The 22,823-nt window shown below is 47.2% G+C and overlaps 3 protein-coding genes across 8 annotated transcripts in view; 1 reads left to right on the top strand and 2 right to left on the bottom strand.

Annotated features, from left to right (window-relative positions):
* The window catches only part of LOC119186388 (uncharacterized), a 76,178-nt gene extending 61,217 nt beyond the window's left edge, over positions 1–14,961 (top strand). For 5 of the 6 annotated variants that reach the window (XM_075872176.1, XM_075872173.1, XM_075872177.1 and 2 more), the window contains 6 exons: positions 1,315–1,392; positions 5,256–5,342; positions 7,350–7,649; positions 8,792–8,835; positions 10,024–10,181; positions 12,351–14,961. In XM_075872176.1, the coding sequence (XP_075728291.1) occupies positions 1,315–1,392; positions 5,256–5,342; positions 7,350–7,649; positions 8,792–8,835; positions 10,024–10,181; positions 12,351–13,146 (1,463 nt within the window). In that variant the 3' untranslated portion in view covers positions 13,147–14,961. The remainder of the gene's footprint in view (positions 1–1,314; positions 1,393–5,255; positions 5,343–7,349; positions 7,650–8,791; positions 8,836–10,023; positions 10,182–12,350) is intronic. The other variant, XM_075872175.1, reaches the window with a different exon arrangement.
* A 549-nt stretch (positions 14,962–15,510) lies between these two features.
* Positions 15,511–16,296, bottom strand: LOC119186386 (uncharacterized). Its single transcript, XM_037435020.1, has one exon. It carries the CDS (start codon positions 16,294–16,296, stop codon positions 15,511–15,513), a length of 786 nt encoding a protein of 261 aa, XP_037290917.1.
* A 151-nt stretch (positions 16,297–16,447) lies between these two features.
* Positions 16,448–20,827, bottom strand: LOC119186390 (uncharacterized). The gene has a single exon (XM_037435026.1). The coding sequence runs from the start codon at positions 20,825–20,827 to the stop codon at positions 16,448–16,450; it is 4,380 nt and encodes a 1,459-aa protein (XP_037290923.1).
* Between the last annotated feature and the right edge of the window lie 1,996 nt (positions 20,828–22,823).

Here is a 22,823-nt window from a genome sequence, read left to right as displayed (position 1 = left end):
AAAAAAAAAGTTAAGACGCCACAAATGTTGTGTTTTAGAATGAATGGACTTGGTCATGTAAGTGACCTTTTAATTGTGATGATTCTTGTGCTGAAGGCAACTTGAGGACTTCTTATCATTATAAATTGCCCATTACTTCTTGAGACATTCATGCTGAAGGTCATTTAAGGTCTTCGGGTCATGCGAAATTGCCAACGTATTGCGATTTTCCTGCTGAACATGGCCAGAAACACAAATGATACAGATATTGCCTGTGAAAAAAAAAAAAAAAAAGAGCTCGATGTACATATTTGGTGATTACTCGGTAGCAGTTAAGGCTTTTCTGGTCATTGTCAACACCCATATTTTGGTATTTTTGCACAAGCTGGTAATTTTTGTGCCTTAAAGCTTCTTTTGAAACAAAAAGTACAACTCATAATTGTGTAAATGAAACCAGAATGAAGCTTGTCTATCTATTCAATGATTACAAGCTGTAAATTTTGTCTACATGTTAGTATTATTTATGACAGTAGTTTGACATAAACTTACCAGACCTATCTGCCATTTCGTGGCATATAATGACTTTTTAATGTAGTTTTAATCGGCCTCATTGATAAATGTGGGCTGGTAATGTTGGTTATAGGTGGGCTATGCGAGTGAAAACTATCTCGTACAGTTGCATCATTAAAGGTAGTGTTATTCTATGATGAATCGTTGCTGATGCCCCAAGTGCTGTATGCGTGCTTGTCTTAGTCACTCCTGCGGCCAATTCTTTAGTATAGACTCTATACAGTGCTAGCGGACTTTCGATGAGTCATTGCAGATTCAAAGCATGCAGTGATGAGAAAATGTGTGTGTGCTGAAACAAATGGCACGAAAAATCGCACCTCCGGGCCTACTGAGACTTAATATTAATGAAAACTGACCCACAATCATGCAAAGAGAAGTATAAGGGATGTTATTAGAAGTAATTGTGATATAGTTGTGAAGAAAGGAAAGTGGATTAAAACATAACCTGCTGCGGGCAGGGACCGAACTTGCTACCTTCGAGTAATGCATCCAATGCTCTACTAACTGAGCTATTATAGTTACGTTAGGATTACTTCTAACAACATCCCGCATACTTTTTTGGCATAAGTGTCTGTCATTTCTCATTAATATTTTGCCTAACGAAGAAAACGAGCCTCTAATTCATGCTTCTTTCCTTCATTCATAACAAGGGACTGAAAATTTCAGCAGATGAATGCGGTTTACATTTTTTGTGGTGTCTTGCTTATGAAATCTTCATTTTTTCGTCTTCCTGCCTTTCCTTCTTTTTTTTTTGTCGCTTGATAGATGTTCAAGTCCAGACACAGTCACGGCACTCTCTTGTGGCCACTGGATTTTCGTTCAAGAAAATCTCCAAGTCAAAAGGTGAGCTCTAAAATATGACAGATTTCAGGTTTGCAACATGAAAATTTTGAAAGATGCGACTCATTGAAGGAACGGCTGGGGAAAAATGAGTAGATCTGGATTGAAAAATCAGGCTCGTGCAGCGGTGAATTAACCATATGTAGTGAGAACAAAGTCCTTCTAATAAAGAAGAAATGTATAAAACATGAAGGTCGGAGGGTAGCACCTGTATTTTGCATACCGTGGTGCCTGTTTTGCGATGTTAACATTGGCTGATTCATTGAAACTCACAGATAAAGAGATTTTATGGGGATTGCATAAACCAGTTAATTAACTTCCATGCCAATATCAAATTGAGTACCACAGCACCTTTGGCAGCAGTTTTCTATTGCAACCTCTAGTAATGTGATTACTGATTGCTCAAAGTGATGATAGACTTCAAGATCTATCAATGTATTGTTGTATTGCCGACGACAGCTTAGTATATTGCTGTATTGTTGACAACAGCTATTGCAGTTGGTTGTATTGTGACATTGTACTAGCTGTGATGCCTAACTACAATTAGCGGGCCAGTAAACAGACCAGTGGTGTTATATTCAGGGTGAAGTGCTGCCGCAAGTGCTTTGTCAGTAAGTGCTGTAATGAAGGAAATACAGGGTATAGAACAAACCGGTTTGTCTGGTGTCAGTTTCGCACTTGGGCCTGCTGCAAAGAGAAGCAGGTGTAGCTCGTCCCGTCTACACCCGGAAAGGGCTCGAGGTCGATGGCAGGTACGGCGGGCTTCTTTAAAGCTGGCTTCTCGCCGTCATCCGCACAGCCGATCTTTGTCAGTGAGGAGATGCGTTCGTAAAGAGGGAACGAAGGTTTATTTACATGATAGTTGAAAGATGGAACTGTACAGGTCAGCAGAGAATCGGCTATGTACAATGATTCAGCTATGCGGACGATAGCGAGAAGCTAGCTACCTTAAAGAAGCCGCCGTACCTGCCATCGACCTTGAACCCTTAAACTGGTTGGCAGAGATGGGATAGACCTCCCAACATGGTGCTGTGTTGCAGTGAGTACTTGGTCTTTGCTTTGACTTTCCAGGCTTCATTTTGTGAGTTAAGTAGAAGCTGGACTGTGTGTGAGTTAGGGAGATCACCTATTTGTGAGTATGTGATAGGGATCGCCCAATTATTTGTGAGATGCAGTACCAAAGTATAACGGCAATCATGGAGGTGAAGACACTGCTAAAAGATGGTCTTGTGTATATTTGTGAAGACCTAGTTATAGAGGTGAAAGAAAAACTGGGCAGGTCACAAATTTTAAAGCTGATTTTGCAATAAGCCAGTGAGGAGAAGATTGAATTGGCATTGAATGCTTTGAAAACGGAGGCAGAGAAAGAAAGAGAAGAGAAGGAAAGGGAGAAGAAAAAAGATAAAAACAGGAGAGGGAGAAGGAAAGCGAGAGAGTAGAGTGCGAGCAAAAAAGAGAGAGAAAAACGTGAGCGAGATATGAAAGAGCGTGAGCGAGCACTGTATCTAGAGATTGAAATCCTAAGACGTAAAGTTGAGGCAATGTGGCAGAATATTCTGCCATACGCAACTGAATGCACGAGAAATGCGATGAACAAATGAGCGCAGTGCAATTCAGAGCCGTAGAGAAGGCTAGCACGTGTCAAGACAGCAGCAGGTTTGAAGATGAACCGAATGTGAAAGCTGCGAAAGATGCTGCTCTAATGAGGGAGGCCGCCGAAGGCCAGAGTGAGGGCGACAAGGTGCCGTGCCAGTTGAATGCTAGTGAAACAGCTAGGATAGCTGTAGACAATCAGGTACAAACCTCAACTGAGGTTGTCGCGACGGTGGATCTTGCAAACGAGGTCGAAGTGATTGAGAATACCTGAGAAAGCTCAGGAGAAGCAGCAAATGCAGAGAGTGAGGAAAACAGTGTGGTTGTGGACAGCTCACCACCATGCGAGCGAGATTGTTCGGGGGGAAATGGTGTCATTGTTCTTAAGTGTATTACGCTGTCTGCCAGTCTGGTGAGTGAAAGGAAAGATGATTTTTTGGAAAATCATTTAGACTCTGCAGATGAAACAGCAGACAAAAGCTGTGAGAGTATTGACAAGCTTCAGGTGCTAGCTCAACACTCAGAAACGAGTCGCAAAAAGCATCGCCGACGCAAGAGACGTCGGAGAGTCGCGAGAAAGACAAAAGACACTACGCGTGTAAAGGAACGTTCGAAACCTGTCAGCGTAGCAAACAGGCCTAAGAGTTTTGCAGTAGCATCAGAACTGCTTTGCATGCGTCCAAGCCGCCGGACGAAAAGAAAAGTGAAAACAGTATCTTTGCGGATGCAATCACGTAGGAAGTGTCGGTACTCCAGTTGTTCTTTCCACCTAACATTTCGGGGCACGCGTGAGTACAGTGTTTGAAAGAGCGTGAGCACCTGTGTTTTGTATACCGTGGTGCCTGTTTTGCAATCAAGCGATCATTGGCTGATTCATTGAGACTCGTAGATTGAGAGATTTTATGGGGATTGCATAAACCAAAACTGACGACTAGCTGCACAGGTGAATCAGCCCGACAAGGCGACAGAGCCGAGAAATCGAAGTGCCAAAGCAGTGTGGCAGGTGGTGCAGAAGCACCTTTGAGCTGTAATACTACCGATGACGCAACCTGAGGCAACGCCTTGAAGATGTCAAAGGGCGAGGATGTAGAGTCCGGTGGAGGGGGAAAAGTTGAACTCCTCCTCTGGGGTAGCCGCTGACACGAATGTCAGCAGTGGTCCAAGGCAGTGTTCTGCTACATTATTGCCAGAAGTTTCCCGAACTCTGCAGGCCAGGTGCTTAATCCCCGAGAACTGCGACTGTGACGCCTTCCCACGCTTCTAGATTGTCGGGGCTTTTGTGACAATTTCGCGTCGGCGACGACAGCAGAGTTGAGAGATTGGCTCCATGAGAACTGTCACAGTGGCGCCATCCCACGCTGTTCGAACCCGTTCAACAAAAGGGTTGTCTCGCAAACCTTTCGTTGAGACCCGACCACTACCTGGAACACCTACAGGACAGCGTCTAGCTGACTGGGCGTAGATGGAGTTGAAAGCATCCTAGCAGACCGGCTTATGCACAATAGTGTCTGCCCATATGAACTGCCGGGCCAAACATAACAACTCGCTTCGGTGACGTAACACAACCTTGGCAGTCATGTCGTCAACGTGCACCCAACGATAGGCTCCACCCACATGTCACTTGTGCCAGAGCTGTGCGGCGAGGAATCGTGCCGCGAGTGGTTAGTAGGGAGCGAACGAACATGTGATCAGAGCCACATCACCGCGGGGCCAAGGTGCCGTTTCAAATTTCGGAGGACCAATGAACAATGTCGCTGCTACGTATAGCCGCCTATACACAAGAATTACATCATTTTTTGGGCTGGAGAGGGGCAGGAGAATTCTGGAGAGGGGCAGGAGAATTGTTTTTCAATATAGGCGGCCTCTGCGGTGCAGCTGCTGTGTCCGTTGCAAAGTGTAATCGCCAAGGTCTTCTTTATGAACTGGCGAGCTTGTTTTTTTGGATGTGTAAGAAAATTTTCGAAGGCTGCTTACCTGCATTTCAATGTAATTTATTGGGCCATCGATTTGAAAGGCTGATGGCAGTCCAAGGTTGCAGGGGCTGCCGAGAAGCGAAGAAGTTTTGAACGTTTTGGAAGCAGTGTAATGGCTGGGGAAAATAAGCGTTTCTAAAAGTTAAGCGACTGTTGAATTACAGGAGTTTGTTTCAAGGAAATGACTAGTATTTAATAGCTTTGCATGGTACTGAACTGTTTGTTGTTCAGTCAAGAATGTGAATCGGCAAACAAAATTGGTAGATTGAAACAGTATGTACATGTTATTCCTCTCGAAAGCAGATGACAATGCGACATTGAGGTCGCGGTCTCCGGGCTCCAACAAGTGCACTGCTCAAGTCCTGGAGCTGCTGCAGAGAACACAAGGTTTGTGATGTATATATTTAAAGGCTGTGCAACTCAGTTTAAATGTGTTATCGAAGTGACGTTTTTGGTAATGCCTGCCCTTTCAACCAGAGAGAACGGCATTTGTACATGCCTTCTTTCGATTTAAGAAAATATTGTGCAAGTTTCTTGGGTCATGACAAGTATGCTCATTTTTCTTTATTCTACGCGATATACTATATACTATTTGAATTTGATTTGAAATTATTCACTCAGATCACAGTTCACTTCAAATTTGCTTTGAACCTAGAATGTACTATTCGCACACGCCTAGTAATTGCATCTCTATGCAACTACTATATACAGTAAAAGCTCGTTAATTCGAATTCCACGGGAACGCTGAATAATTTCGAATTAAACAAAATTCGAAATAATGAAAGTGAGCAAAAATGGGTGGATTTTGGGGGTGGGGGCACGAAAAATATTTATTGGCCAAAAAAGTCGGTGATGGCCATCTGCTTCTTTTCTCTGAATGCCACAGCTGCGGCTCCCTGTTCCAGCGCGCGGACGCGGCGCAGGGAATCCTCTTCATCCTCTTCAAAGCTGAAGAAGAGACGCGCCACATTAAGTGCCTCTATCACCGCAGAAGCTTACGGGTGCACAGGCGCTTCGTCATTTTCGTCTTCCTCACCTTCTGGCTCGTCAGCATCAGGCTGCGCACCGGCTACTTGAGCGATAATGTCCTCATCAGTCAGGGCACCACACACCGATGCACCGGTGTCAACTTCAACATAATCGGCAAAACGTACGCCTTGAAGAGTGTCGCGCAATGCCACTGGCATGAGCTCCTCAGCCCCATCCACGTCGACGTCACAACTATCCTGCGCACTTCCAGCTCCAAATCCACTGTGGCGGAAACAGTTTGCGATTGTGGTCGCGGTCTCCTGTTCCCATGCACGCACCAACATGTGCATGGCAGTGAGCAGCGTAATGCCGAAGTCCTTCCTGTCGCCCGCGCACAAAATCATTCGTGAACGAACAACGTGCTCGAGGAACAAAGTGACGCTGCCGGGAGCGGCCTAGGACTGCTAGGACTACTCCGCCGACTCCTCAGCGTCCCCAAGTGGCGCCAGGCGCTGAGATAGCGGGAGGGCTACGAAAAAAAAAATTGCTCCCTGAATTGTGGAGGCCATACTTTGCTCGCCCTTGGCTCGGAGGCCACTTGAAGCTCGCAAAAACCGGTCGTGCCACCTATCGTTCGACCGTAAAAGCTTCCACTAGTGTTTGACGATGATGACGCTCGGCGGCGCGCGCTTCGAATTATCCGTAGAGGCAGCAATTTCTGTTCGAATTAACGAATCGTTTTACACATGGTCTCCTATGCACTGCGGACGGGACTGCGGCGACCATTTCGAATTATCCGAAATTTCGAATTAATGAGGTGTGAATTAACGAGCTTTCACTGTATGCAGTATTACTTATTTCGTTGCATTTGTGTTCTTTTTTTTCTTTTTTCTCACGTGAAAGTACCCAGCTCACCTCAGAGTGCTACATATGTTGCATTTATGTAATATAATAATTGACTCGGCATATAGATATTGTCCGAAATAATGAAATCTTGGATATGTCTGGATCTTTGCGTACTGTCTTGAGGAATTGACTTTTCGAGGTTGAAATGCTGCAGTAGACAAGTCACTGATAGATTGAAATTTATTAAGAGTTTGGTTTGGAGAAGCTACTAACCTCTCGCTACTGTAATCTGTGACAAACTCCTTTTAATGAAATCAATAATTTGACGATATCTTATCTGCTCAGGAAATAATGGCGTGATAGAAATAAAGAAAATTAGATGCTAACCCAAATGGTATTGTCAAAGAAGTGGGTTTTATACAGAATGTTTCCGTGTGGAAGGCAAAACATTATTTTTTTGAAAACACTCTTCTGGTTGCATTTCACTTTTATTTCTATCATGCCAGGACGGCTCTTCTTGCTTTGCATTTCTTGCAACTGGAGTTTTTCAGAAGCCTCGTCTTCTGTCGCGCTTTGCAGAACGTACCAAGCGTGGCCCGTCGCGGCTGATGCGTACGCACAGCGACGACGTTTCAGCGCCTTCGCGGAAGTGTCGGCGTGGATCCCAGATGGCTGCGGCTGCCAAGCCCGCGTCGTCGTCAAAGACGCTGGCACGACACGCTAGCTTCCACGACATCTGCGAGGTCGCCGAGATGGAGCGGCGCCGTCTGTACTCCGAAGAAGAAGAGAGCCATCCATCCGCCCGGGACGAATTGTTCGGGGATGCCACCGCTGTCACCGGTGCTAACAAGTCCTCTGGTGGAGTGGAATCTGCAGTCGGTATGTAGTCTCATACGAGCCAGTGCTCGTACATGTCGGACTGACCAATTTTGTAGACTGCATTTGGTGCTCTGTAAGGACCGGCACTCTGCATCACGGGTAAGGCACTGTGCTGCATAAGCTATGCTAGTGTTCGATCAGCCTAATGTGTAAGTATGCACATCTTGTGCTCAGATTTCGTCACTGAAAATGTGGCTTCTACGATTTGCTCCAGCCGTGCCCTATCGGCACTAATCACGGTAGGAAAGCAGGCCCTAAATGATCTTGAACAGCCTATTGACAACTGTATAAACAACGGGCTTTGTTACTTTTAAGGCATAAAGCATCTTTGTATACTACTCAGTGTAAAAGAGAAAAAAAAGTCGTAATATTGGTGATAAAGTTGTTGAACTGCTTGTAGGTGAAAACGCATCTACCACTGCAAGATGTCGCTAGCATATGTTGCACTTGACATATGAAACTGAGTATAAAAGTCATTTAACTCAGACTGAGATGACCACTAGCAAGAGCCTATGTTTTGCGAAGCACTTGAATCGATCTCGATTCACATTGTGTGTTGCTTTGCAAATATGCGATTTCGTTCATTTATTCACACTTAATTTGCCATACTCGTATTTCGTTTACACTCGCGTCTTTTTGCTTCATTCTGTATTTACATGTCACTTGATTCACAGATAACTGAGTGTTTCACATTAAGCTACAATGGTTACCACTTAAGGCCGTTTGATTCATTCTTGGTTTACATTTATTTCACTTTATTGTGCATTGACACACCTTTGATTCGTGTGCATAGATTGACTCTTGATTCTTGACTCGCACTCATTGTTGACCTGACTCACTTGTACATTAATTCACTTTAATATACATTCATTCACTTCAAATTTTGCATCGAAGTTACTCTAAATTCAATTTAGTTTGAGCTCCTTATCACTTGGTGTAATTATTACATCTGTATTTAGCGCTGCGAGAGATTTTGGTACCATTTGTGTTCATGGCACCACTTGACGGCAAATTTTTGTTATGGATGAGCCGTATAGTGTTCTCATTTAGGATGCGCCGTAATTGCTGGTTTTGCGAAAAACACGGCAGCTCCACAGCAGAACTGTTTATGGAAAGGTTATAAAATGGCTGTTTCATTTCAGGTGGAGCTTCCCCAGGCAAGTCGCCTGCTTCTAACTCTAAACAGGTGAGATAGTGCTGTACTAGTAAATGGAGTGCTACTACTTTGCTGCTTTTTGCCTTTTTGCGACACACATGTCATTTCTGGTTGGGTGTTTCGTGGCATGCATACAAAAATGGAAGCCAGGGCTCATGTGTCCTATCGCTGGCACTGAAGTGTGATCTCTGACGAGACCGCCTTTTTACGTCAGCAGCTGGTGGGAGGCCCAGCTCGCTGGCGTTGCAAGCACACAGTTGCTGTTTCTTAGTTCCTAATGAGCGCATCCTAAAGGGGGTCATCACTGGGAACAATAAGCAGTCTATCAAAAGCTGTTGGCGGTTGCTTGACATATTGCCTGCGCTATGCAAAAAAACTGTGTGCAGTACTCGCGGACTCATAGGCATCAACGTTTTTTAGCGTAATGAATATTATGCACCATTACTTGAGGTAACTGTGTCATCTCGCGATGGATCTGGTCTCTAAAGACAATGTTGACTCTCATCAACATGTTTGAGTTGAAATTATGCCGACATGATCGAAACTGAAGGCGGTGGAAGTGAGAGTATGCACTTACTTAGCCTTAAATTGACTCAAATTGGGACTAGTGTTCATTCTTTAACATACAGAACCACCAGGAATGATGCAGGGGCATACCACAACGCTTGTGTGGAATTGGGCACGTTTGACCGATGGGGCATATTGTTATCGTTTCGATGAGCACAGGTGTGCCCCATAAAGAGTTCGGTCTTGGCTTATATTCTGTTGAAACCTGATAAAAAAAAAAAGTGTCCGAAGTACCCACAGCCATCACTGTCCCTCCTGAAAGAAATTTGCATAAACGCCATGTCCAGTAGTGCTTACTCGTTTCACTTCGAGCACTTCACGAGCGTTTTAGGCAGTTGACGTTTTCGTCCAGATGCACATTTTTGCTGCTGCTTTTAGGTCAGACCAAGGTTTTGGTAAATTTTCCTGGGAAATTGAGACCTTTAACTCCCCGTACGCACCATGTCTACTTTAGTTGAGAAAAAGTGTGTTCAGTTTAATGGAAGCAGACTAGTATGACTGTCGTGGATAAAAGGGTGGCACACGGCGATTCCGTGCCTGGAGCCGACATTTCATTCCGAGGTTTCAGCAAGGTATAACTTGACTGCGGCGTTCTTCTCGATAACTGCCGCGAGACGGAACCTCCAATCTCTTCTCACTTTTCTCCCGAAGGCTGAAGCCAAGGAGGGCGAACCGGGTGGCTCGACCGAGTCACACGTGATCACCCTGTCGGAGGAGCAGTATAGGAGTTTGCTGCAATCGCTGAACCTGCCGATCCACTCCAAGCCCATCATCAGCATTCAGCAAGAGAAGAAGGCCGAAACACCATGGTCAGTTGCACGATGTATCGTCATGATGAAGCCCTGTACGGCATCAATATGCTACAGTATAAACACAATAAGCGAAATTCTTTTTTTTTAAGACCATACTCTATCTTGGGAAACTTGGTCACAGAAATTTTGGTCTGTCTGTCCTTGTGTCACACTATTCAGCCACTCAGCCAAAGTTTGAGCACTTGCCGAAAGCGCACCCATCCTGAGCTGGTGGCTGCGTTCATACTTGTGAACATTGCTCACTAAAAAGCAAACATTACGCACACCTCAGGGCCATAATCGGTAGGTAAATGTTATGTGGTGTGTTTCTTTACTAGAATATACGTGTATACACAATTCTAAGCACCCTAGCATTTCTTAGGCTGCACTGAAAGTGCGACGCTATGCGCGAAGAAAGGCCCGCTGCAAACCATCTTCTTTTGACGACTTTTGCAGCGAAGCATGCAAATGCGCGGCCCATTTTTCTTTTTTCGAGGGGATTCCTTATATCTTAGTAGACCAGGTTAAGAGGAAGGCACAGAAGATGTTAATTGTTTTCTTCAACTGTAGTGTACCAATGGTGGCGTATTCAGTAGACTCTCATAAAACAGAGCCTGAAGGGACCAGTAAAATGTGTTTCAACAGGAGTCATGTCTGCTGAGAGATGAACAGGGGCACACAATGCAAGAACGAAGCCAATCTTGTCAGAAGCACTACGTAGCTCCATTTAAGCAGCAGTTCCGTTAAACAGATTTCCATTTACTGAGTGTCTACACTGTTGTAATGAGAGGGGTTAAAGAGTCGCCCTTTGTTCAGTTCGTGCGGCATTTTTGTGCATGCACATTTACACCTCGATATAACGAACCTGGATATATTGAAATATTGGTTATAAGGAATTAAATAAAAAAGATTGTCTTGAAACTGATATAATGTTAGGGATAAACCAGTATAACGAATTTTCGGATATAACAAACTTATGTGCATGTAAGATTCAACTTTGTTTAATGAGATTTGAGTGTAATTCCTAAGGAGTGCCAGCCTGCGCTGCTAACTCGCCCACTTATTACATGCGTGGAAATGCCCTACTTTTCGTATTTTGCTCCAACGTTCGTCCTCGTTTTACATCTTTTCTTTTTTGGCAATACGTGCGATCGATGACACGCCGAAATGCGTATCCTCCTACATTTCAGCGTGGCGGCCGGCGCGTCCCACTTGCCTGACGATAGCGGTTTTTCCTGGGAGTAGGTTGAATTGAAAAGCGAGGTTGAACCCCTTCGATTTCGAAACAGTGTTGCTCAATAGACTGAATAACGGTCGCAAACTGCATCTGTGCACAAAACTGGAGGCTGATTAGGGGTTCATATGGATTACGAAATTAGACATGGTAACTCGGGGTGGTGCGAAAAATACAGCATGCAAGAAAAATGAAGACGTGGGACGTCGCATCGTCCTTTGTTCCTCATCTTTTTGTGTGTGCTGTAGGTCTCTCGCCACGAACTCACCCAACCTTTTATTTTACCGAATTTGAACAAATGGCCATTCAGGCATAAACACCAAAATGGGCATCTTAGGTGCTACAAAAGCATTATAAAAACTTCGTAGAAGCACTTCTCAAGTTCTTGTTCATGCTCATATATCAAAGTGGTGCTACGGGAGTACAGGGAATAAAATAGGCATTTATCTTAAATTCAGTTCCTGGTAATGAGGCTTTGAGTGTGTATCCACATAGACTACGTACGGGGGAAGTGGAGTGACCAGAGGTGTGCGTTATACTCAGTGATTACGACTGCATCAAACGAGAAAGGCGAGCATAAGCATTTTTGCTCTTTGCTGTTGTCAGTAGTGTTTTATTGTCATGCAATCACGTTTATTGACTTACACACATAGCCTTCACATGGATGACTGGGTTTTTAAGAATAACCTTTTTTGTTTGCTTTAAACTCCTCCGGGCAGCATTTTTATTGTTTGAATTTGTCTGCCATGGATATCGTAATAGGTGTTATTGATATGATGGAAGTATTGTATGAGGTCGGTAGAACTTCTCTAAAGATTGAGGATTATTTTTTGCATTGATATCTCACTGATGCAGGCTTTAATTCAATTTGAGGGGCCCTAATGTGGACAGTTTACTAGCTTGTCATGATGCAGATCAAGGCAGCTCACTTGTGTGCCCCCAATTTCATGCAGCAAGTGTTTGGGCGGCCAGCAGCCGCAGACTCCCCAGCCAGCTGTGCCACAACCAATGCCGGCACAGCAAACATTGGTGATGCAGGCACCAGCAGTGCAGACGTCAGCAGCGCAGACGTCAGCAGCGCAGACGACGGCAGTGCAGACGCCGGTGCCTGTTGTACCAGCACAGCAGACACCAGGGCAGCAAACAACTACCGTGCTGGCCGCGACTGAAGTGTCGACTATTTTGACTCCCACGTTCCGCTGGATCATCGAGCACGACCAGCGGACGCCGTCGGGGAGTGGTGCCACAGAAGAGGTGATCACGGCAGTGGCTCTGCCAGCCGCTGCCCGGAAACTGACGTATGACAGCGCTCCGACCACGCCGGCTTCTCCGGGAGCCGCCGAGGAGAGTGTGGTCCTCAGTGTAACGGCGGCAGATGCGACAGACGACTCGGCCATCACGCTGCCAGCTACAACAACCGGGCCAGCAGCTGGCACAGTAACGCCGCTTACCCCTAACTACTACGCGTGTTTTGTTCGCGGTCCCTCATCCTCGCCCGAGGTGTTGCCTCTGGTCACTACAGGCACATCTTCCTCTTCGCCGCAGATACCCATTTTCTCACCAACCAATTGCATGCTCACGCTGTCGCCCGTCGTTCTCGGGGCGGCGCACCACGGCCAAGCGGCGATGTCGACGATCACTCTCCCGGCGGGAACGAGGCTCTTGACTGCCACCACGCCGGCAGCAGCACCGGCAGCTCCTGAGAAAAAGGCTTCTACGGCTGCGCGTAAGTTAACGCTAACAAAGTAGGCACATTATTTAAAAAGCGCTAGTTATCCTCAGCAAAATCTGCCGGTGAACCTTCACGTTTTTGCGCTGGTGGCTATGGAAAAATTTTCAGACGGAATTCAAGTGCACAAGACATACAAGAAAAAAATTATTGACAAATAAGAAACAAGATGTTTAAATTGAAGACTTTGGGATGCAGTGGAGCTTAAATTACTAACGGCTTAGCTCAAGGTACTGTCTGGTCAGTCGAAAAACACTTCGAGGTGACTCGGGATCTAGTGGTGTGGCTGTTACGAACAGAATCTGAACTGGCATGGCATGTGCTGTAACTTGCGGTGCGATTTCATCTGCTGCATCTGCAGTGCAAGCGACGTTGACGAAGCAAAGCAACGAGGGGCTCCAATGCCGCTGGATCATTTTTCGCTCTGTGGCCACGCGCCGTCCGCCCCCCTCGAGCAACGCCCCGAACGAGTGAAGAGGTCTGTTTCGTTCCTCAATCGTTATGCAACAACGGGTGTGGTGAGGCGTTCCTTTCGTGGGCTACAAAGCATGCGTGTGTGCGGTGTACGACGTTCACAGATCTCTCCGCGCTTCTTCAATGCACCATCAAGGGGAGGTTAACAGAAGACGTGTGGTGTGCAGAGTGTGTTGGGATTGGAAAGTTTTGTGCTTCTTTCACGGTGCGATGGAACACCGATGAAAGGACGGCAGTCGTGCTTTGTACCGCGCGTCGAGAAATGTGACCAAGTGAAGTTTCGTGGCGTATCCACCGCAGTCCAACTGTTCTGAAGTGTTCCCAGCTTCTAAAGTCTGAGGATTCATCAAACTTGGCCACTGTTCTCGTGTATGTGCTACGTGTTTGCGTGCCACACGATGTTGTTCTGCTACGTGAGCGTCTTACTGCAGCAGCACAAAAGATGCACCGAGAACGCCGAACCTTTCGAGATCCGAGTGCAAGGTGCAACTGAAAAGTTTTGCCGCAACGTTGCGGCCACATCATTAGCCTTCAAACATTTTTGTGCCGTCGGCTGCTTCTGCACATATGCCATTGTGCAAAAGCTGCACACCCTTGTCTTGTTGTCGAGCTTAACGTGTCTTTTTTTTTTTTTGTTATTTTTAAATGTTCAAGAGATGTTTTTTTTTTTTTTTCAATTTACTTCACCACTTGTTACGCGCCCGGTATTACTGTTTGGGCATTGTTGGGGAGTGGCGAGCTCAAAGGCCCTCAAAGGGTTTTAGGCTTGGCTGACGTTGCCATCCATGACATTTCATTTTTGCCCAATTTGGTATTCTCGTCATGATTCTCATTTTCCTGTCACCTTTTTTTTTTGTTTCATCAAGCACATCACTTTTGGGTTTGATTTGAAAGGGTTGTTTAAAGTTCATACTTAGTCACTGTTCAGGCATGGAAAGAAGGGTATAGGTTCAGGGCGTCCCACACCGCATGCCCACTGTCATATTATTTGTTGTTGTTTTTTTAAGTGGTAATGGTTCCGGGATGAATGTGCATTCCCACTGGGCAGCACGTCAGTGTTGACTTTTATTTATTTGCACAGGCACTTGTAAATAGTAGTCCTAAAACATTCATGATTCTTCTTCCCGCTCCAATTTTCGCGACGTCAGTGACTGTCAGAGAATTCTTCTGGACTTTCTGTCAAGACTGCTTAGTTTCACCGTACGAAATTGGCTGTTTATTTTATTCTTTTTTTTTTTTTGGCTGATTGGTCACTGATGTAAAACCCTCTTATCCTTGATGTAGCTTTGCAGAGAAGCGATGAATTCAACTAAGAAATAAAGTACTATATAAGTGCCAAGTCTTTGGCTTGGCGAATGGAATGCGTCGGTTCTTTATTTTGATGCAGAAAGTCGGTTTGACCTTGATGTTGTAGCGGAATAGCAGGGAGGCAGACTTTTTCTAGTGAGACGACGACAGAGAAAAAAACACGTCCTTTCAGTTTGAACGCATCACGAAGACTGGTTTATTCGTTCGCTATGTACCGCTGTCGTAGAGAGGGGAAGAAAAAAAGGAAAAGCAAACAGAGAAGCACAAGTATTGTCAAAGAGTTTCCTCCGCACCCCGCACGTGCGACGGTCTTCAAGGACAGATGGACAAAACGCTTTCCGCGTGTTCGAGAAGGGTCATTGTGGCCCTCACCCCCTTTTCCCTTCACGGCTGGGCTTGTAGGTAAAAACAGATGTCAAGGACGCCCTTCGCTCCTTTCGCATTGCCCGTCACGCGAACCACCCGAAAACGAGTCCCTCCGAGTTGCCCCTCCTCCCCCTCTTCGCCGCGGAGTCTTTCAATTAACGCTCCCCCGAAGCGGGGGCTGCTTCCCAGTATGCGACAAATACAACAACCTCCCCCGGATGAGCGAACTCTTGAGCTCATTGTCGGTCGACTTCTAGCGGATAAAGCAGCTGTATTGGTCGTTTCACCACCGTTCCCCCGCTTAGTTTCAAACTGCAGGCCCGCACCCTGCCGTCCCTGCCCTTGAACGTTTCCTTGATTCTGGCGATCTTCCACATGTGTCGTTTGAGATGATCTTCCTTTAAAAGAACTAAATCGTCTATCTTTAGGTCACTCGATGTCGTTGGCCGGGACAGATGCGCCGATCGAAGCTCCAATAAGTACTCTCTCCGCCACCGTCTCCAGAATCCTTCAGCCATGGCAGACCGGTACTTCCAGCGTCGTGAGATATGCGCGTCACCGCCCGGAATTTCGGCTGGCAGGTGGTGTGGAGGAAGGGTTGTCAGCTTTCTTCCGACGAGGAAGTGCGCCGGCGACAGTGGTTCTGGCTCTTGAGCATCATCGTAGGTGAAAGTCAATGGGCGTGAGTTTATTACGGCCTCGACTTCGTACAAGACAGTTGTGAGTTCTTCAAAGCTTAAACTGCTCCGACCTAACACCTTGCGCAACGCTACCTTCACCGATCGCACCAACCGTTCCCAGAATCCGCCCCACCAAGCTGCCCTTTCAACAATAAACTTCCACCTGATCTGGTTTCCGGCGAAGTATGACTGCATTTCCTCTGATTTTAGTAGCGTGAACATTGCATTCAGATCTTTTGCTGCTCTCTTGAAGGTTAGCGCGTTGTCCGAATAAATAGTCGAGCAGATTCCCCTGCGAGCCACGAAGCGCTTGAAAGCCAGGAGAAAGGCTGTAGTCGACATGTCGCTAACGAGCTCAAGATGGACGGCACGTGTCACAGCGCAGGTTAAAATTGCGATGTAACATTTTCGGGCACCGCGCGACTCTTGACAAATCAAAGGTCCTGCGAAATCGATGCCGACAGTGTCGAACGGATTTCCTTCTGTTACTCTGTCAGCTGGAAGTGGTGCCACTGGTTCCGTGGCTTGAGGGCAACTTTGTTTGCGACAGATGAGGCACTGCTTGATAACCTTTTTTTACGGCCTGGCGCCCTCGGATGATCCAATACGACTCTCGCAATGACGCCAAGGTGTCGCGCACCCCTGAGTGTAGCATTCTCACGTGCTCTTTCCTTATGAGCAGTAGCGTGAAGGGATGAGTGCTAGGTAGAATGATGGGATGTTTAGTCTCTTCGTGGTTGTCGGTGAATTGCAAGCGTCCACCAACTCGCATGAGACCTTCCCCGTCAAGGTACGGACTGAGTGGCAGAACAGGAGAGCCTTTGTGCAGTGGTCTTTGGGCTTTCAAGTTGGAAATGTCGTCACTGAATGCTTCTCCTTGAGTTGTTGTCAACCAGTACCTCTCAGCATCGATCACCTCTTCAGCTCGTAGCGGACCACCTTTCCTTTCTTTCCCGCGGCGGCAATTGTTGACAAAGCGGCGGACCCACGCAGTTAAGCGCACGACTCTGCTGCATGAGCTGAACTCCTCTACTTTCAGCACTGCCTCGAACGGCGATGATATTACGGGCATCACCGTCACTTTTCGCTCTTCCAGGTGACATTCTACTGCCCCTGGGCTCTGCTCACCGGTCGTTGGCCAATGCGTCTTATCCTTGTGAAGCCAGTGTGGTCCTCTCCACCACAATTCGCTTTCTAACAAGGCTGATGGGAGGATACCGCGAGTGATTAGGTCAGCGGGGTTGTCTAGTCCTGGGCAGTGCCTCCAATCCTCGGGATCAGTCAGCGCCTGAACCTCTGATACTCGGTTTGCCACGAAGGGCTTCCATCTGGCAGCGTTTCCTTTAATCCAGTGCATAGCCACTGTGGAATCGGTCCAAAGGATGGCAGCAGCATTCTGGAGGTTCAAGGCCTTGGCAACGTAGTGGCACAGTCGAGCACCAATGAGGGCCCCCATCAGCTCTAGTCGGGGTAACGAGAGGCGCTTCAAAGGGGCAACTCTTGATTTGGCCATAATTAGGCTTATATTGATTATTCCTTGAGCAGACTTGCATGCAACGTATCCGACAGCACCGTAGGCCTTTGGGCTGGCATCGCAGAAAATGTGCAACACCTTCTCTGTCTTTTCATCTCGGAAATCCCTTGCGATGATCCTCGGAATGGACACCGCCTTGATGCATTGAAGCTCTTCACACCAGCACCTCCACTCCGCTTGCATCAATTCTGGCAAGGGGTCGTCCCAACCCGCTCCCAACTCCCACAACCTTTGGAACATTGTCTTTACGTACAGTGTTGTAGGAGCGATAAACCCAAAGGGGTCGAAAATTCTGGCTGAGACTTGCAATACGAATCTCTTGCTGTCGGCTCTGGTGGTGAGGAATTCAAGAAGTGAGGTCAGATTGTACTCGAAGTTATCTGTATGAGCATTCCAACCTACTCCCAATACCTTGGTGGCTGCAGGAAGTTCGGCATTTGCATTCCTCTTCGCCACGTTCCCATCCTCTATGAAGTTGACTAAATCGTGGTCGTTAGACATCCACTTGTGGAGCCGCATTCCTGCTTGAGATAATATATCGCTTGATTCCTGGCATAGCACTTTACCCTGTTCGAGGGTGTCGACCCCTGTCACAAGGTCGTCAACATAGAGATGGCTGCGCAGGATGTTCGCAGTCTCAGCATACTGCTCTGGGAGTCCTTCAAGATGGTGTCGTAATGTTGCGGCTAATAGGAATGGGCTGGATGTAACACCGAACGGAACGCGCGTCATCCGGTAGGCCGCCACCGCTGGAAGTTCTTCACCTTTCTTCGGAGTGGCAGCATACCAGAGAAACCGCACAGCGTTCCGGTCACCCTCTGACAGAGATATTTGAAGGAATGCCTTTTCAATATCCGCGACGATGCCGATGTTGTAAGTGCGGAAGTTGATCAACAAATCAATGAGCTCTGGATTAAGTTTTGGACCACTTTCCAAAACATCATTCAGTGAGAGGCGATCTTTGGCACTTGATGATGCGTCGAACACCACCCTCACTTTTGTTGTCAGGCTTTCTTGTCGAACAACTGCTTGATGTGGCATGTAATACACCGGACCTTCCGAAGCGCTGCAATGCTTGTTGGCTGGCTCTGCATAGCCCTTTTCGATGTATTCTCGGATGCAGGCGTCATATTCCACGATCAAGGAATCTCCCTTCAAAAGGCGCGTCGTGTTGGCTCTAAGACGCTTCGCGGCGCACTCGTAGTTGTCGTCGAGCTCATCAACCATAGGCTTCCAGGGGAAAGACACTGTGTACCGCCCATGCTCAAATTTGACGGTTTCTTTGTAGTGCTGTTGGATTGCGTCTTGGTGGCGAGCTGGTTCGTGTTCCTTGATACCAATGTGTTCGAGCTCCCAGAATGACCTCAACTGCGCTGATATTTCTTTGTTAGTTTGTTCGCTCACTGCTACTCGCATTACGCCAGCAACAGAGGGACAGACTCCTGGTGACCTTTTTGCGCCTACCTGGCCCTGGACTGTCCACCCAAATGCAGTTTCTACTGCCATCAGCTTGGAGGTTAGGCGCTTAGTGGATCCCGTGACAATTTCCCAATAATGATCAGCGCCGATCAGAAGATCAATGTTTTCACTTCCGTCACCCTGCGCGACGTCCGCGACTGGCAAGCCAAATTTCGAAAGTTCCAGAAGAACTGACTTTAAAGGCGCAGCCATTATATCTGCGCAGATGCAGGGAACTTCGAGGGCCTCCACTCGCGCCCTTTTCCCGTCGTACTGGCTTTGCAGCCACAGCTCGACCAGACGCGCCTTAGTGCGGGTTATAGCGGACTTGTCGCCGAAGGCATAGATTTTAAGTTCCTCTTCCCCAAGCACGTTCAACTGCAGTCTTTCAGACAACTTGCGATGGATGAACGTCCTTTGACTGCCACCATCTAGGAGAAGCCTGACAAGCGTACTTTTGTGCGGTCCCACTGTCCAAGCTCGTGCTGTTTGCAGAAGAAACCGATGCCCCTCCATGCACATAAATTTCTCCTCTGAGCCTAGAGAAGACTTTAGCACTGTGGCTTGTCCTGTCGCTGGTGGAGAGGATGCATTCTGTTCACCACTGCCACGGTATTCTCTGAAATCAGGATCACACATAGCCGTGAGGTGTTTTCCGCTACAGTTGGCACACCTGAGCCATTTGGCCTTACGGCACTCTCTTGACGTGTGCCCCTTTACTGTGCAGCGGAAACATCTATTCTCACGCTTCAGCATCTCTCTTTTATCAGCTGCCGACATCTCTGCATCGCAGTCACCGCTTTCGTGGCACCCTGACGAACAAAACAGACACCCTTTTCTCTCCTTGGTCATGGTATGCAGTGCAGCGGCTGAAGACATTCTCGCCGCTTTAAAGGTGCTGTTACGGTTTTCGACAGACGATTCTACACACATGCCCCTTGGTGTTTCGGCCCGCTGTATAATCTCCCGTGCCTCTACCTCGACTCTCAAAAAATGCGCAAATGCCTCCAGTTCACTGCCTCCTGTAGTAGCGCCCTTTCGTCGACAGTATTCGAGATGAAGGTCCGCAGGCACCGCCTTCTTTACTACTGTCAGGAGCAGAGCTCCGTACGTGCTGACACCGACGCCAAGAGAAGTGAGGCTCCGTACACCTCTCTCTACTTCGTCAACGAGGCTCCGAAGTTGGCTGAGGTTCCGCGAGTCACGCACTGACTTGATATTGAGCAGTCTGGACATGTGATCCTCGATTATGGCTTCTTTACGACCGAACCTTTCCTTTAACAGCGAGAGAGCAACTTCGTAGTTTCCGTCGGACAAATCAAGACCCGCAACAGCAGCCGCTGCTTTTCCTGTTAAGTAACTGTTCAGGTACTTGAACTTGTCCACGTTTGACAGGTGGTGGTTAGCGTTTATTGTCGTGTCGAACTGACTCCAAAAGCCTTGCCACTGTCGAAGCTCGCCGTTGAACTTTGCTATCTCTAGTTTTGGCAGCTTTACTGTGGGGGTTACTTGCGGGATGTTACGGCTAGATTCTCTTTGATCTGAGGAACTTGAGGTGCGATCTAGCGAAGCGCTCACTGATGCGGCGTTAGTGCAGCTAAGCTCACGTAGCATGAGCTGTACTTTAGTCCTTGCTACGTTGATCTTTTCTTTGTAGTTCTCGGAGCATGCAATTTCCTCTTCTAATGCATCATCTTCTACGCCAATCTCAATTTCCCGATCTAGCTCTTTGAGTGAGTCTTCCTTAAGGGTGAGAAGGTTGATCTTTTCTTCAAGCTCACCGAGTGACGCGTCGTCCTCCATGGTAGCGATGTCATTGAGCAGCTTTGTTGTTGACGTTCGCACCACGGCCCTTTTGCGCTTCATCCTGTCGATGTCCATCTTTGGGTCCCTAATTCCCGGGTTTCGGCACCAAAAAAATGTTGTAGCGGAATAGCAGGGAGGCAGACTTTTTCTAGTGAGACGACGACAGAGAAAAAAAACACGTCCTTTCAGTTTGAACGCATCACGAAGACTGGTTTATTCGTTCGCTATGTACCGCTGTCGTAGAGAGGGGAAGAAAAAAAGGAAAAGCAAACAGAGAAGCACAAGTATTGTCAAAGAGTTTCCTCCGCACCCCGCACGTGCGACGGTCTTCAAGGACAGATGGACAAAACGCTTTCCGCGTGTTCGAGAAGGGTCATTGTGGCCCTCACCCCCTTTTCCCTTCACGGCTGGGCTTGTAGGTAAAAACAGATGTCAAGGACGCCCTTCGCTCCTTTCGCATTGCCCGTCACGCGAACCACCCGAAAACGAGTCCCTCCGAGTTGCCCCTCCTCCCCCTCTTCGCCGCGGAGTCTTTCAATTAACGCTCCCCCGAAGCGGGGGCTGCTTCCCAGTATGCGACAAATACAACACTTGACTTGCAAAGGTATGCGAGTGCTCAGTCCATAGTTCATAGCCCTTGGAAACACAATGGTTTTTGTAGGTCATAGACCTTGGCAAAATTTAATTTTTTGATTTAAAAATGTTTTGTCGGATGTAGGTGAAATTGGTTGCGGGTGCACTTCGCCGAAATGAGGGGAGCCTATAGACAAATTCCACCGGAAAGACGTCACGAAAATGCGGTGGTGCTGTTGTTGGGCGCTTGGTTTTGCTTGGTAGGCAAAAGGCGCGGCACCTACCGCAGTTTCTGCTGTGTTTTTGCTGGCACGTGCGCTATTTGTGGCCATGCAAAGAAAAAGTGTTTTACCAGTGACTTTTACGGTGATTTGCACAGTAAGGCGCAAGAAAGATGTACCAGGTCTTTTTATTTTATTTGTTTCAGTTTTTTGTTGACGAAAATCGTCGTCGATAAGCCGCAGTTGTGAAACGCGAGAACTTTTCTTCGATGCCGCTTCACTGGTTATGTTTTGAAGCGGCTTACCCATAAAAAGTGATTAGCTCTCTCAAGTGTAGGAATAAGCCATGGAAATATGCTTTTTTTAATAAGCCGTGGAGGAGTATTGAGCACGTTTGCCTCAAAGCACGTTAACGTTCTAGATGGCGTTGCCTTATGCGAAGCATTTTTCACAGTTGCCATTGTTGATATAACCGCAAAAGTCTTCGACACGTCAAAATTATATCGCCATACTGGCGAGAACTAAAGGTGTCACTCGGGTCATCGAGCCATCGATTGAGCATCTGTTTCTTTCTGCACGGGTACAGTTCATTAAAGTAACAGTGAACGAAAGGATGACTTAGACTATGCTTTTTTCTAATTATATGCAGGTGGAATGACACACCTGACACAAGTGTATCAGAGGGGGCTGTTTTGGCTCTGGTGCGCTTCACTAGATTTTCACGACTGTGTGAATTCACAGAAAAAACATCACGTGGGAAACTTGCTCAGTCGTGCGCATTTCGCGGCGTCGGCTTGACCGTACGAATTGAGCCGCGGACCGTACGAATTGAGCTCGTGAAGTTTCTTGTGCGACCACTACAAGTACGGTTGAAAACCACCCGCTACATTATATAGTATCGTAATTTCGCAAAGTAAGGTTGCACCCGTTATGCTGTTTTTTAGGAGTTTGCTCCCGCTTGCGGGTCATCCTATGTTCGCGGTGTCTACACTAGTGTTGCCTGTACGCCTCCGCGTTCGCTCTCAAGGTCGCCTCTCCGGAGATTGCAACAATGCTCCCTAAATGGTGCACCGTCCCGCCAAAGTGTCGGTTTTCGATATCCTGCGCGCTCGCCGTTTGGAAGTAGATTGGAAAGGGAAGTTTAGAGAAAAACGTGTTGTGGTAAAAGTCTCTCTCCGAGGAGGTTGCCTCGACAATGCCCCACGGGGAATGGGTAGCGGGGGAAAAAAAGGAATGGGAAATAAAGAGGAGGATGTCAGTGTGGCGTTTGGTCGGGA

Source organism: Rhipicephalus microplus, chromosome 8 (assembly GCF_043290135.1).
Source record: "Rhipicephalus microplus isolate Deutch F79 chromosome 8, USDA_Rmic, whole genome shotgun sequence".
Taxonomy (NCBI): Eukaryota; Metazoa; Arthropoda; class Arachnida; order Ixodida; family Ixodidae; genus Rhipicephalus; species Rhipicephalus microplus.
Note: the sequence above shows the minus strand (reverse complement) of the source record. Positions and strands in the feature narration are given on the sequence as shown.

Bases quoted from the DNA above. Each gene is read 5' to 3' on its own strand.
- LOC119186390 (XM_037435026.1), bottom strand. From the start codon at position 20,827: ATGGACATCGACAGGATGAAGCGCAAAAGGGCCGTGGTGCGAACGTCA.
- LOC119186386 (XM_037435020.1), bottom strand. From the start codon at position 16,296: ATGTCGACTACAGCCTTTCTCCTGGCTTTCAAGCGCTTCGTGGCTCGC.